The sequence below is a fragment of the Chrysemys picta genome, chromosome 13 (assembly GCF_011386835.1).
Source record: "Chrysemys picta bellii isolate R12L10 chromosome 13, ASM1138683v2, whole genome shotgun sequence".
Classification (NCBI taxonomy): domain Eukaryota; kingdom Metazoa; phylum Chordata; order Testudines; family Emydidae; genus Chrysemys; species Chrysemys picta.
Genome location: NC_088803.1, coordinates 21013687 through 21030208, shown reverse-complemented (window position 1 = coordinate 21030208; position 16522 = coordinate 21013687). Strand labels below are relative to the sequence as shown.

General features: G+C 43.7%; 1 protein-coding gene across 1 annotated transcript; it reads left to right on the top strand.

Moving 5' to 3' along the window:
* Window positions 1-7136: 7136 nt before the first annotated feature.
* LOC101941433 (olfactory receptor 14A16-like) lies at window positions 7137-8078 on the top strand. Its single transcript, XM_005309030.1, has one exon. The coding sequence runs from the start codon at window positions 7137-7139 to the stop codon at window positions 8076-8078; it is 942 nt and encodes a 313-aa protein (XP_005309087.1).
* The last annotated feature ends 8444 nt before the right edge of the window (window positions 8079-16522 follow it).

Below are 16522 nucleotides of genomic sequence, written 5' to 3'. Positions count from 1 at the left end.
TTCAGTTACAGGGTAAGATCATCAAACTCAGCTTGTAGTAAAGTGTTTAGATGAATCTAAATATAGGCCTTGTCTACACTGCCACTTTACAGTGCTGAAAAAACACCCTTCAGCGCTGTAGAGTGGCAGTGTAGTCAGTGCACCAGTGCTGGGAGCTACTCCCCTCGTGGGGGTGGTTTTTTTACAGTGCTGGGAGAGCTCTCTCCCATCGCTGGTGCCATCACTACACAGCCACGTTAAAGCGCTGCCACGGCAGCGATTTAACATTGGTAGTGAAGACATACCCATACTTTCATAGAGATTAAGAGCAGAAAGGACCATCAGATCCTCTAGTCTGGCCTCTTGTATATCACAGGCCATTACATTTCCCATCAGAACGGCCATACTGGGTCAGACCAAAAGTCCATCTAACCCAGTATCCTGTCTTCTGAAAGTGGCCAATACCAGGTGCCCCAGAGGGAATGAACAGAATGGTTAACTGGTGAGCTGAACTATGTTGAGACCAATAAGTTGGGTTAGACTCAAGCATTTCATTTCTCAGGAACTATGCTGTTGTGGACACAGGCAGCATAGGAGAAATCAAGGTGCACCAGTGCTATAGGCCCCTTCATTGGCAGGAAATAGAATAGGTGGGATATGCCTATATGACTCCAGCAGGTGGCCCAGACCCCGTGCTGCAAAGAGAGGTGAACCCCACCCCCTCACAGTCCCTGACAAAGTGACTGGGGTGGGGTGGAATTCCTTCCCTGCTCCAAATCTGGTGATGTTTGATCCAAGCAGGTGAAGGAGACACTAGCCATGCACCTGAGAAAGTATGTGTACCACCTGTGATCACTGGTCCAGACCATCTGGATTACCATCTCCAAGTGTGACCAATATCTCATGTTTCAGAGAAGGTGAAAATCCCCCAGAATCCATCTGATCAGTTGTGCATTGGGGAAAGAAAGAAACCTTCCTGACCCCCTTCAGACAACCAGCTGACGTCCTGAAGCATGATATTTGGTTGTGTATATGTAGGCTGTTTGTTGGTTTAAAAATAGTTTGAGTTTTCAAAGGCATCTGCTGGACAATTTCATTGAACATATGTCCCTGGAGGGAGGCAATGCAGGTGCCTGAAACCCCATTGGACCTGCAGGGTGCAAAGCAGTTGGTATGTGGCGTAGTGCAATTAGGTCCTGGTCTAAGAGTGGAGACTCCATGAAACTCCACCCTTTGGCAGAAGAGGGCACAAGACTTAAAATAAAGGCTCTGGGGAACAATTTCAGTTCATGAAAAATGATAAATTGCCTAAGAACCCTTCACTTCAAAGGGAGGAGGAGGGCGGGGGGACAGTGAGTGATTACAATGCTCAGTGAGCAACAGTATGAAAAGGAAAGATTTCTCCCCCCCCCCCCCCCAGTACTGCTTGTAACATGATAGTGCACAGAATGAAGCACTCTGAGAGGAGAAGCAAAGGTCCTGAGCTCATCCAGGGAGTCTGCAGGAGAAGCAGTAATTGAACCCAGAACTCATGACACACAGGCTCAGGCTTGCCCATCTGCTGATGAGTGAACCAAGTCATTGCATCTCAGGGGGTCTTTCACTAGGGTGCTCTGCTCTGACCCAACAGACATGGCAGTGTGAAGAAGCTGCATCCTTACTAATATGAACACAGGAAAATGGGGTCTAGCATAAGTTTTTCAAAGTGATTAGTGATTTGGGGTCCCTCAAGTTGGCCAAATAATGGGACACCTTGAAATGAGCCTGATTTTCAGGACAGGTCCTCAGCACTTTCTATGAATCAAGACCCTTTAAGGCGTCTCAATTTGGGCACCCAAAACCTCCAGTCACTTATGAAAGTTTAGGCCAATGTGCTAATAAAAAACCCTGGCTTCTTCAACTCATTTTGGGTGGTCTGTATTAAGTTATTTTTGGGCAAGAGGACATGCCACCCCAAGTTGTCTGTTATTTACAATAATTTACACCAAGATGGGCAAGTCCTTGAATGTGACTTGGAGAATGGATTCCCTCATCTACGAGCAGCAGGGCACCCTCTAGGGAGTGGCTGAAATGCACTGCAGAATGGAATGGGGTAGAGAGAAGGGGATAGTGGATTTAGTGCAGATACAGAGATCCTGGTAAGAATCCCAGTGCCCTAAAAAAATAGGTCAAGCTGCGGACAAATCAGTGAGTTCATTCTACGTTGGAGCAATATTAATCAGTTTTCTATTTTTACATTCTGCAGCATATTATTTCAGCTATGATTCCACAGCACACAGCAGAATCAATTACATATTTCTCCAGAGGCCCATGGGGGCGATGACATTTTGGGGTGTAATCCAGCCCAGTGAGGGCCTGGGACACCTATGCCCTGCAACCTTGGGTGCCTTACAATGCCTTGCTGATGTAGCTCCCACCTGGGCCGCTCACAAAAGAGCCACCTGCGTGCAAGTCACACCCGGCAGGTCTGTGTATAGCTGCAGTCTGCCAGCCCAATCTGACTTCTGCCAGTCTTAGTTACCACATGATGGGTGACCCCAATATGCTCCCAGTCCTGGATTTCCCACCCGCCAAAACTGTGTATTCTGTACTGCACTGTCCAGCCCTCTCCCGGACAGTTCAGATAACAAAGGTCTGTTATCCCAGTAAGGGAATATACAACATCTGCAGTCTAGTGTGGGGGGAGGCTTGCAAAGTTGTTTGCAAAGGATGTACACTTACAGCACTGCAGCAGCATAGCTACATCAGTGCAGCAGCATCAGTGTTGCACTTAACGAAGATGCTACCTACGCCAACAGGAGAGCTTCTCCCATTAGCACAGGTACTCCACCTCCCCGAGAGGTGGAAGCTATGTCAACAAAAGAAATCCACAACCCTGAGCGATGTAGTTATTCAGACATAAGTTTGTCCTATAGACCAAGCTTCCGATGCAGATCTGTTTGTGCCAACCCCTGTTTCTTGCCAAAGAATGGCCACTTAATAGGTGATGGCTCATCAGCTTTTAGGACAACTGGCCAGGCGTCAACTTGGTCTTGGTCTTTGAGAAACAGCTCCAGTGGGAGCTGCAGGGCGGTGCCTGCAGACAGGGCAGTGTGCATAGCCACCTGGCCGCACCTCCATGTTGGAGCCAGAGGGCTGTAACCCCCTCCAGCATGCCAAATCCCTCATCCCCAGCCCCACATCAGAGCCCGCACACCCAGCCAGAGCCCTCACCCTCCCACACACACACCCCAACTCCCTGTCCCATCCTGGAGCTCCCTTCCACAGCCTGAACCTCTCATTTCTGGCCCCACCCCAGAACCGACACCCCCAGCTCTGAGCCCACACCTCCTTCTACACCACAACCTCCTGCCTCAGACAGAGCCGACTCCCATACTACAAACCCCTCTGCTCCACCCCCCATCCCATAGCCCCCTCCTTCAGCACAAACCCATCATTCTGGGCCCCACCTCAAAGCCTGCACCCCTAGCTGGAGCTCTCACCCCCTCCTGCATCCCAATCCACTGCCTCAGCCTGGTGAAAATGAGTGAGCGGGTGAGGGTGGGGAGAGTGAGCAACAGAGGGAGGAGGGATGGAGTGAGTGGGGGGCGGGGCCTCAGAAGAGAGGCAGGGCCTTGGAGGAGGGACGGGCAAGGGTGTTCAGTTTTGTGTGAGTAGAAAGTTGGAACATTTCTGTCAGTAGATAACAAACACATATTTATTGTATCCATGACTGGGATTATAACTCAGGATGCTTTGGGTCCAAGCCCTGAGTTCAGTCCTCTAAACCAGTGGTTCCCAAACAGGGGTTCGGGAACCCCTGGGGGTTCGCAAAATGTCACAGGGGATTCTCAGGAAAAAATTCCCTAATGGTGGACAGAGCTGTCCCTAGGGACCAGCAGCCCAAAGCCCCTGGACTTCCAAGAGCTAAGCAGATCAAAGCAAGCATCTCTATCACACTGAGGAGATTTAAACTTCAAGACTCCTTATAAGAAATGGAAAGGATGGTGGATATTTTTTGCTGGTTTTAAAATTAAATAGGCAGCTAGTATTGTTTTTAAAATTATTATGAAGAACAAGTTTAAGCTTTGTTGTAACATGCGTTGTTTGCCTGGAATGCTCAAGACCTGAATGCTTGTGTAGGAGGAACTCTTTGAGTTGGCTTTTTAAATACCTTCATGCTGTTTCACATCTGATACTCCTTGATGAAACTCCTTGATGAAACATAGGAGCCTTGTCTTATAACAGACTTATTCAAAGTGATACAAGCTATGAAAGTGAGATCTTGGAAGAGTGTTGCCACTTTCATAATGTAATAAAAATACTGTAATGATAAATAATAATTAATAATAAAGAGTGTGTAATAAGCATGTAATAAAAACAAATTTTATATTTCCAAGATCACTGCTCTTATAATTTATACTCAGGTAAAGGAAAAAATCCCTGGAAATATTCATTTTTAGGATTCAGAGTAGCAGCCGTGTTAGTCTGTATCCGCAAAAAGAACAGGAGTACTTGTGGCATCTTAGAGACTAACAAATTTATTAGAGCATAAGCTTTCGTGGACTACAGCCCACGAAAATATGCATCCGTTCTTTGGTATGCATCTGAAGAAGTGGGCTGCAGTCCACGAAAGCTTATGCTCTAATAAATTTGTTAGTCTCTAAGGTGCCACAAGTACTCCTGTTCATTTTTAGGAGGGGATTCGCGAGACTTGACATTTTAGTGAAATGGGTTCACATGTTGTTAAAGTTAGGGAACCACTGCTCTAGACCTTGGTCTCTGTCTTTGCTCTCACTTTATTTTAATTAACTGCAATAACACATGGGATGGAGAAGTTAGATTTTGCCCTGGGGCCTCTGCTTGGGGCCCTGCTCTATGAAGGGCTCTGGAGAGCATGTCCCATAGTCCCTGGGAGAATAGACCTGGATAAATCTCCTTCCCCAGCACCAGGAATCTTTTACTGATAGTAGAGGTGTAATGACAGATTTTTTTTTTATTGACTTGAGGTTGGAGGAGGAAAGACACTGTACATTGGAAGAAACCCGCATACATCAGCACAGTAAGTGTCCTGCACTCCTTTAATCTTGGCTTTATTAAATTGTTGGAAATGTATTTAATTTCAGTGAGGAAAATTAACAAGACAAATTCCAGAGAAAATGTAAACTATTTCCTGTTTTTACTGCTAAAAGAAAATCACTTTCTTAAACGGAATGCATTCCTTTAAAATCACTATTTTTATTGTATGTTTGATCTACAGCATTATAACTATAATTACAATTCTCTGAAGTGGAAGGTGCATCTCTCGCTCTCTCTCTTTTTCTCTCTCTATCTGTACATGTATGTTGGGATAGGACATGGTGTCCCATTCACAGTGAATACTTTCATGATTTTTCTCCAGGATGATACAGAACAGACATTTCCTCACTTTTAAGTTTTGTGTTGGTTAAATTAGGGTTAATTATCTGAAGTAACTAATGTACCCCTTAAACAAAATGCATAAATTGTGGCATTACTATTAAAATAATGTGAAGCATTAAGACCACAGGAAATTAGTATTTAAATCAATTTATGCACATGTACTCTTACTTTAACAATCTGACCAGTATTGAACCATTCAAATTTAATGTACACCTTTTAAGAGCAACTTTAGCTAGGAACAAAAAGACATATCAATTCACTCTCTCAACATCAATATTTTATTATATATTTGATCTACAGCAATGCTCAGATATACAATACAATTCAATATCTGCATCACATATTTCCTACTTTGCATATGGAAACATGCAGACATATAGGATATTTACCATTGATTTTGTCTATTCTGGTTTTGAATGTGCCAACGATGCTCTAAGTCTAATTTAGAGGCTCATGGGCCTCAATATCAGGAATTTTTTCTGACATTCCAGCTAAATTTCCCTATCTTAATTCTATCCCATCAGTTTTACTTGTCCCTCTTTTCTTTGTGTTAAATAGTTCATCTTCCTATTTGGTGTTCACATTCTGAAAATATGTCACTATTTACTACATACTTCAGTCTTCTAAATTTTCTTCCTAAATCAACAAATACAGTCTTCAAATTAATTTTTAATGCTTATCTCTCAACTCAGTCCATGTTTCCAAAATATTTCTGACATTGAGTTGCTAAGAGAACTATTGATTTTGCTGCATTGGGTGGTACCAGAGGAATTGGCCTGAAGCTATAAACAGTTAAAATGCACGGAACAAATATTGGAAATCCTATTGCTTCATATTTCACAAACAACACTGGATATGATACAAGAAAAAGGCCTAGTGGTAGAACTCAGGAAGATGGGTTAGATGATCTAGTAGATTTTTCCATCCTTTACTTCTCCTAATCTTTAATTAAGATCATAAAGAGACAAAGTACTAAGTCTTCCATGTGGGATACAACGCCTATAGAGATATACAGATATTCTTCATTGAGGCATATCTTCATCTGCAAAAATATAGACTGAGATTTTCAAAGTCACCAAATGGATTTGGATGATCAATTATTAATTATAGCAGAATGGACTTCTAAACCCCTTTGGCCACTTTGAAAATCTCAACTTCGGTTGCACAGATGTCACTGAGGGCAGAAAATAAAGACAATGGAGTTGTATAAGGTAGACTGTAAAATAAGTATTTAGCATGTGTGTCACTGAGGGAGGAATTTAAAGGCAGCTGGATTGCACAGATGTCAGTAGGTGTGGGATTTAAGAGTGTGATACCTCAGGTGTAAGTGAGGGCAAAACTGTGCCTGTATTTGAAACTTAGCTAAGAATGCTCTTGCTGAAGCAGATAAATCAACCAGAAGATCATACATGCTAATCTTCTATAGCTGTGTTGCTTCTATGGGTTTCACAGGAAAAGAAATAATATAACTCATTTTGGTCAGTAGAGTCAGCAGATATAATTTGGAATATATACAGCTAGTCAGTCTGTTGAATAAAAAGATAAATTTTCTAAATTGTTATCTTTCAAAATAAAACCTCCTCTTAACCATAATAAGAAATGTACATCCATGTAGCAAAGTAAAAAAAAATGGAGAGTCCATTTGTAGTTCTTCAGTCCCCTGTATCTTTTCTGCTACACAATACGTATAAACTGTTTAACATCTTCTTTCTTTCTTTCCATGTCCATTTCTCTACAGAGTGTGTCCCAGGCAAGAAATGTCCAACCAAACCACCCTGACCGAGTTTCTTCTCCTGGGATTTTCTGATGTCCGGGAGCTGCAGATTCTACATTTTGTGGTATTTCTAGTCATTTACCTGGCAGCCCTGGTGGGGAATGTGGTCATCATCATGGCTGTAGTCTTCAACCACCAACTTCACACCCCCATGTACTTCTTCCTTGGAAACTTGTCCTTCCTAGATATCTGCTACATCTCTGTCACAGTCCCTAAATCCATGGCCAATTCCTTAACCAACACCAGATTGATCTCTTTCTCTGGTTGTGTTGCCCAAGTCTTTTTGGTTCTCACTTTAGCTTTTGCAGAAATGATTCTTCTTGTGGTCATGGCGTATGACCGCTATGTTGCTATCTGTCGTCCCCTACATTACAGGGTGATCATGAACAAGACAATGTGTGCCCAGATGGCATCTGGGTGCTGGATCAGTGCTGTCCTCTATTCAGTGATGCACACGAGTAACACATTTAGGTTATCTTTCTGCCGCTCTGATGTTATTGGGCAGTTCTTCTGCGATATCCCACAGCTACTAAAGATCTCTTGCTACGATACATCAGCTAATGAAATTTTGGTTATTGTCTGTGTTTTATTTTTTGGTTTCCTTTTTGTTGTTTCAATATTTGTATCCTATATTCACATCTTCTCTATGATTCTAAGAATCCCTTCCGCACAGGGCAAATACAAAGCCTTCTCCACCTGCCTGCCCCACCTGATTGTATTTTCATTATTTATGAGCACCACAATGTTCACCTACATGAGACCAAAGTCAATGTCCTCACTGTATCAGGACCTGCTGGCTGCTGTGTTTTACTCTGTGGTGCCACCACTGTTGAATCCGATGATTTATAGCCTGAGAAATAAGGAGATAAAAGATGCCCTGGGGAAAATGCTACTCAGGATAGTCTGGATCAAAAATTCATCATGAAACCATGTCAAGGCAGCAGCATGTGCAATGACAGCAAATCCAAGCATGGCTTCCTCTACCTCTCTGCAGGCAGAAGGATGGCAGAGGTGCATTAAATTACCTTTTCAGATAGTGCTAATTTCCCATCACAGTCCTGGGCACACTTTTGTTCTCAAACCCCATCACTTGGAACAAGGGCTTACACACTCACAAGGCACTATCCTTTCTTTATAGCCTGGAATATTCCATGGCTGAGTGTTGTGAATTGCAAGTTTCTTCATGCAATATAGAAGTTTGAATAATATTGAATAGTAAAGCCATTACCATATTTCAGTAATGAAATAATCTATGCTGGCAAATGTGTCTAGGGCTTTAGCACCCCTAACTGACATTGATACACCCGCAAAAGTTTCTAATGTATGTGATGCTGTATGATTGAAGTAAGACCATTTGTATGATTGATATTGCCACTGTTATACAATACAACATATCTTGAGCAAAGTATATTTGTAACATGACAATAGAAAAGTTATGAGTCGCTAAATAAGATTATCCTGTTTAAATCCAGGTATCATCACTGTATCTGAAGTTATGAATATTGGCTATACATCTGTATCTCAAATGCATTTGTTCCTGGGGTAACACCCACAAAGTAGTTTACATCCAGTCTCACCAGTCCATTGTGAATGGACTATTCAAGCTTGATGGCCTCCTAAAGACACTTCACTCTAACAATGGGCCATAGAAGAAACTTATCCCTCCCAGTAAGCCTTTGTGTGGATGCCTCAGCCAGAATACGGGTAATGGCTGCCTCTGTGAGTCACCAAAGCACGTAAGGATATGTGATATGCTCATGTGATCCTGGATTCCATCTTAGGCCAGTAACTTTCCACAAACAGAGACTGTGAGCTGTGTTTGAGCCAGTAAATTTACAGGCACATGGCAAAGGGTATAAAAAAAACCCGAGATGACTCTATTTTGCTTCTTTCCTGCCCTGATTCTCTGGACTGTGGATTTACAGCAAAAAGGAGCATTTAGAACTATGGACTGAGGACCTTCCAATCTTTTGGAAGCTACCAGAGAGACTTTACAAGCCAGCAGCCTAAACCATCGCTGCTATAAACCTGGTATAAGGATTTTGCAATTATTGTATGTATATGATCTATTAACCATTATTAACTCTCTTATTCTTTCTTTTATTATTAAACCTTTAGCTTTTAGTGACTAAAGGTTTGGCACCAACATGATGATTGGGTAGATCTGAGGTTTATATTGACCTAAGTGGCTGATATCTTGAGATTGGAAGGACCCTATATTTCATGAAATTGGCTTTCAGTAACCACTCATCATAGAGTCCAGTCTCTATATGCCTAAGGAGACTGCATTATTGACTTCCTGTTAACCAAAATGTGGTGAGACAGAAGTTTACTTATGGTCCTGGCCTGCTATAATCTAACGATAGAATAACCTCCAGTTTGGGATGAGTCTGCCCTATTTCTCAGCAGTTTCTCCTGAATTTGGTGTTCTCAGCTGTGACTCACTGAGGCAAGGTAACAATGTAGACCTAGCCTAAGGACTGTGGGAAACAAGGAGATAAAAAAGTGTGCTGAGAAAATTGATAGGGAGGGTATTTTTCACCAAGAAAAAATAATTCCCCATGTCACACTCTACACAGCACACAGCACAGTGACGATGTGTAACATATGTGTTGCTGCACACAGCAGTGAAAAGCAAGTGGTGTGTAGCTACATGTGTCAGTGAGAGATAGTCACTGCTTGGTATAGTCGTGGGCGGCACTGCTTGGGCATGTAGAGAGCTGTGTAGGCAGACCCTAAGATTCTGGTCTGTCTTTACTCACCTCAACAGGGCCTCACTGTCTACTCTACCTGTGTGCAGTGTATGTGCCTCTACATGCCATTGTAAGGAGTGTACAGTGTAGACCTACCCTTTATGTTGTGCACTAAAATTCTCTCTGTGTAAAGCCATATCTTGTCTCCCCATAGATGATAAATTGTGCTGATGTTATCTGGGGACTTAACCTGGGGAATTAAGAGTAGGAAGCTTGGGTCTATTGGCAGAGCCTGGTGTGGAAAGGATGGCCCACTTGTTAGGGTGCTATCCTGGGACTTAGGAAAACAGGTTTCAGTTACCACCTCTGCAGCAACCGTCTTTTGTGACCTTGAGTGAGTCCCCAAGGGTCAGCTTTTCAAAGGTATTTAGGCCTCTAGTGCTATTTTCAAAAGTGCCTAGTTGCCTAAAACTCATTGATTTCAATGGGTGTAAGGTGTCGAGATGCTTTTGAAAACCCTACTAGGCACCTAAATACCCTTAAAAATCTGGCCTTTAAATCTGTCTCAGTTCCCCAGACATACAATGGGAATAAAATTAATATCTGTGCCTGACACACCGGGATAGTATGGGGATAAATGTGTTAAAAACTGTGGGGTGCTGAGAGATAGCATGGCAATATGAGTGGCATACACACATGAGCTACATAGCCTGAAGTCTGTTCAACATGCCCATTATAGATAAAGTTTCATGACATCTTAAATGACTGCTTCTTGGAGCAGCTATTCCTGGAACCCACAAGAGGAGAGGTATTTCATGATTTAGTCCTAAGTGGAGCACAGGACCTGGTACAAGAAGTGAATATAGCTGGACCGCTTGGTAATAGTGACCATAATATAATTAAATTTAACATCTCTGTGGTGGAGAAAACACTACAGCAGCCCAACACAGTAGCATTTAATTTCAGAAAGGGGGATACACAAAAATGAGGAAGCTAGTTAAACAGAAATTGAAAGGTACAGCGCCAAAAGTGAAATCCCTGCAAGCGGCATAGAAACTTTTTAAAGACACCATAATAGAGACTTAACTTAAATGTATACCCCAAATTAAAAAAAAAATATATATATATAGTAAGAAAATCAAAAAAGTGCCACCTTGGCTAAACAACAAAGTAAAAGAAGCAGCGAGAGGCAAAAAGGCATCCTTTTTAAAGTGGAAGTTAAATCCTAGTGAGGAAAATAGAAAGGAGCATAAACTCTGGCAAATGTAGTGTACAAATATATGTAACCCCTTTGGGGTTTAGAGAGCACGGCCCCTTTAAATCTTTTTCTTAAGGGGGAGGGGGAGAGTAAGGAAAAAGGAGGGAAACTCCAGGGGGCAGCGCTGGAGCTCCAGGGAGAGGGAGAGGCAGCCTGCAGTCCCTGGAAAAGGGAAGCAGTACAGAACCTGCCTGAAGCCTGGGAAGGACAGGGCTGATCGGGGACCCCCCAGGACAGGAGCCAGGAGGAGCACTGTGCCAGGGAGGAATTGCCCAAGAAGGACAGGCCAGATCTGGACCCAGTATCACGGCTGCCCAGAGCTGCATGGGACTGTGAGTACTGGGGCTTGTGACTCTGCATTGGGAACAAGGAGGGAGGCTGTAGCTAGTTAAGTGGGGAGGTGGTCGCTCTGTGTGGCTTTGCAGAGAGCGGCAGAAGAGGGCACCAGAGGGGTTTGTTGGGGGAAAGTTCACTGGCGCCGAAGACAACCAGGAGTACCCAAGACTCACCACTGGACTGGAACTTTGCTCGGGACTCCTGAACTCTGTGCGCAGACACATTGCTCGGTGTCTGCCCTTCCAGACTGTGCTGCCACTGGGTCCGTGGGGCCTTGGTTTGGATGCAACCCTGTTTTACTGCTCCCCCTATATTTCCCCTTGTTGTATTTCTCCTCTTATCCCTCTGTAAATAAATATCTCCCTTTGTCATATCCATTGTACTTTTCCTGTGGGGGTGTGTGTTCACTCTGGGGGGGTTGGAACAGGTGCCCCTGGGCTGGAAGGGATTTCTCCTGCTGCATTCCTGCACACGCCTTCTCTTGGCCAGAGCTGCCTGCAGAGCAGACTCCATCTTGGCCATGAGGACACTAAAGATACATATAATTAGGAAGGCCAAAAAAGAATTTGAAGAACAGCTAGCTAAAGACTCAAAAAGTAACAGCAAATTTTCTTTTTAAGTACATGAGAAGCAGGAAGCCTGCTAAACAACCAGTGGGTCCACTGGATGATTGAGATGCTAAAGGAGCACTTAAGGACGATAAGGCAATTGCAGAGAAACTAAATTAATTCTTTGCATTGGTCTTCACAGCTGAGGATGTGAAGCAGATTCCCAAACCTGAGTCATTCTTTTTAGGTGACAAATCTGAGGAACTGTTCCAGATTGAGGTGTCATTAGAGGAGGTTTTGGAACAAACTGCTAAACTAATTAGTAATAAGTCACCAGGACCAGATGGTATTCTCTCAAGAGTTCTGAAGAAACCCAAATGTGAAATTGCAGAACTACTAACTGTGGTCTGTAGTCTACCATTTAAATCAGCTTCTGTACCAAATGACTGGAGGCTAGCTAATGTGATGCTCCAGAGGTGATCCCTTACTGGTACTGGTAACCTTACTTCAGTACTGGGCAAAATGGTTGAAACTATAATAAAGAACAAAATTGTCAGACATATAGGCAAACATAATTTGTTGGGGAAGAGTCAACATGGTTTTTGTAAAGGGAAATCATGCCTCACCAATCTACTAGAATTCTACAAAGGGATAAACAAGCACGTGGACAAGGGGGATCCAGTGAATATAGTGTACTTAGATTTCAGAAAGCCTTTGACAAGGTCCCTCACTAAAGGCTCTTAAGCAAGGTAAGCTGTCATGGGATAAGAGGGAAGTTTCCTACTAAAAGACAGGAAACAAAGGATAGGAATAAATGGTCAGTTTTCAGAATGGAGAGAGGTAAATACTGTTGTCCCCCAGGGGTCTGTACTGGACCCAGTACTATTCAACATATTCATAAATGATCTGGAAAAAGGGGTAAACACTGAGGTGGAAAAATTTGCGGACGATACAAAACTACTCAAGATAGGTGCCAGGCAGACTGCGAAGAGCAAAATAATCTCTCAAAACTGGGTGACTGGGCAACAAAATGGGAGATGAAATTCAATGTTGATAAATGCAAAGTAATGCACATTGGAAAACATAATGCCAACTATACATATAAAATGATGGGGTCTAAATTAGCTGTAGCCACTCAAGAAAGAGATCTTGAAGTCATTGTGGATACTTCTCTGAAAACATCCAGTCAATCTGAAACGGCAGTCAAAAAAGCAAACAGAATGCTGGGAATCATTAAGAAAGGGATAGATAATAAAACAGAAAATATCATATTGCCTCTATATAAATCCATTGAACACCCACATCTTGAATACTGCATGCAGATGTGATCGCCCCATCTCAAAAAAGATATATTGGAATTAGAAAGGGTTCAGAAAAGGGCAACAAAAATGATTAGGGGTATGAAACAGCTGCCATATGGGGAGAGATTAATAAGACTGAGACTTTTCAGCTTGGAAAAGAGATGACTAAGGAGGGATATGCTACACGTTTATAAAATCATGACTGGTGTGGAGAAAGTAAATAAGGAAGTGCTATTTACTCCTTCTCATAACACAAGAATTAGGGGTCATCAAATGAAATTAATAGGCAGCAGATTTAAAACAAACAATGCACATTCAACCTGTGGAACTCCTCATCAGAGGATGTTGTGAAGGCCAGAATTATAACAGGGTTAAAAAAAGAACTAGATAAGTTCATGGGGGGTAGGTCCATCAATGGCTATTAGCCAGGATGGCAAGGATGCTGTCCCTAGCCTCTGTTTGCCAGAAGCTGGGAATGGGCGACAGGGGATGGATCACTTGATGATTGCCTGTTCTATTCATTCCCTCTAGGGCACCTGGCATTGGCCACTGTCCGAAGACAGGATACTGGGCTCGATGGACTTTTGTCCTGACCCTGTAAGCCATTCTTACGTTCTCTTGGTAATATTTTTTCAACATCCCAAAGTTACTAAATCTCTTCTGCTCTGATCCACATGATTTGGATGATTCCCTTGGGAATTTTTCTGATTCATCTTCTTCTTTTTAATATTTGTGTTCTACATTTGCTGCTTGAGTTCCTTCTATATAAGACCAGTATAAACCTTTTGCCATCTGCCCGTCATTATTTTTATTTTCCTTAGCATTGTTATATCACATGATACTCAAGCTCAGTATAATCTCCGAACCAGGACCTGTTATGTATATTTCTGTGTTTTATTTTAATATAATATAAAATTCAAAGCAAAATGAATCAAAAAGATATAGTTGAAACAAAATGTTCTGCCATAATCAAAACAAAACAAGAGAGTTGAAAATATTCCTCAAAAGTGTTGTTGAGATCGACACTTTCCAACAAATATTTGTGTTTTGATAGAACTGCATTTCCCAATGAAAAACTGTTCCAGCCAAAGGATTTTTTTAAACCATTTCTAGTGAAGCTACGTGCCTTATTACCATGAGGAAGGTCATGTTTAAATCGTCATCCTGTTCTTCAATCCCTCCCAGCCCTACTTACATGCTAAGCTCTTATGCATAAAGAAGTGGGCCTACACGAGGGTTTGAGATGGCCTGTGCACTGGCCTCACCAGACATCATGGACAAGCATAGGACACAGACTGCATATTGTGACAAAGTTCCTCCTCTATCTTGGTGGGTTCTGTGCTTACTGGCAGATTTTCTTGCCTCAGAGATTCACCATGTGGGTTGGGGAACAGCCCAGAGACCTTCCCCTCTGGAAGAACCCACAGTCCAGGTCAATTGGGAGGTTTGGGGGGAACCCGGGCCCGCCCTCTACTCCGGGTTCCAGCCCAGGGCCCTATGGACTGCAGCTGTCTATAGTGCCTCCTGTAACAGCTGCATGACAGCTACAACTCCCTGGGCTACTTCCCCATGGCCTCCTCCAAACACCTTCCTTATTCTCACCGCAGGACCTTCCTCCTGGTGTCTGATAACGCTTGTGCTCCTCAGTCCTCCAGCAGCACACCCTCTCACTCAGCTCCTTTCATCTCTTGCTCCCAGCCCCTTACACTCCCACCACAAATTGAAGTGAGCTCCTTTTAAAACCCAGGTGCCCTGATTCGCCTGCCTTAATTGATTCTAGCAGCTTCTTCTTAATTGGCTCCAGGTGTCCTAATTAGCCTGCCTGCCTTAACTGGTTCTAGCAGGTTCCTGATTACTCTAGTGCAGCCCCTGCTCTGGTCACTCAGGGAACAGAAAACTACTCATCCAGTAACCAGTATATTTGCCCTCTACCAGACTCCTGTACCCCACTGGTCTGGGTCTGTCACATATCCCTTCCCCCTGCTCAACGCCAAGGCGTTGGGCAGCTTGGGACACCAGACAGTGCACACGTGACAAGCCATCAGTGTTGCCATGACGGCTCCCTGCTCTGTGTTGCACACGGAACTGGAAAGGTTGGAGGGATAAGAACCATCTGGTCACCCTTGTGTTCTTCTCCTTGTTCCACTGCATCCATTGAAGAGGGGCATGGCTGGTCATGAGGACAAATCTGCGCCCGAGCAGGTAGTAGCACAATGTTTCCATGGCCCATTTTACAGCGAGGCATTCTCTCTCCATCACTGCATATTTTTGTTCCCTTGGAAGGAGTTTCTGACTGAGGTATAGAATTGGGTGTTCCTCCTCCCCGACTATCTGTGATAGAACGGCCCCCAACCCTACTTCCGATGCATCCGTCTGCAGGATAAACTCCTTGGTGAAATCAGGGGCTATCAGTACGGGGTTACTGCAAAGGGCAGTCCATAGGTCTGTGAATGCTTCCTCTGCTGCATCAGACCATCTCACCAGATCAGGTCCACGGGCTTTCACTAGGTCTGTCAGGGGGCTTGCCCTTGTGGCAAAGTGGGGGATAAATCGTTGGCAATACCCCACCACACCTAGGAACGCCCGGACTTGTTTCTTGCGACTTGGTCGGGGCCAATTTTGGATGGCCTCTAACTTGTTCACTTGGGGTTTTACCAGACGTTTTCCCACAATGTAACCAAGATATTTGGCCTCTGTAAACCCTACAGCGCACTTGGCAGGGTTTGCTGTAAGGCCAGCTCGCCTGAAGGTATCGAGGACTGCCTCCACCTTCTCCAGGTGGGTTTCCCAGTCTGGGGTATGAATGACCACATCGTTCACGTAGGCAGCAGCATAACTGTTATGTGGGTGTAATAGCTTGTCCATGAGGTGCTGGAAGGTAGCTGGGGCCCCATGTAGTCCAAAAGGGAGGACAGTATATTGAAAAAGACCCTCTGGTGTAGAGAACGCAGTCTTTTCCTTTGCGTCTTCTGCCAGGGGAATCTGCCAGTACCCCTTTGTCAAGTCTAGGGTAGTCAAGTAGCGGGCATTACCCAGACGGTCCACTAGCTCATCTATGCGAGGTATGGGGTACACGTCAAACTGGGATACTTCGTTTAGTCGCCGGAAGTTGTTGCAAAATCTTGTGGTGCCATCAGGGTTTGGGCACCAGCACGATTGGGCTGGAACACTGACTGTGGGATTCTTCGATGATCCCCAACTCCAGCATTTTTTTTACTTCTGCTTTTATTTCC

Coding starts and splice junctions, on each gene's coding strand:
- LOC101941433 (XM_005309030.1), top strand. CDS start 7,137: ATGTCCAACCAAACCACCCTGACCGAGTTTCTTCTCCTGGGATTTTCT.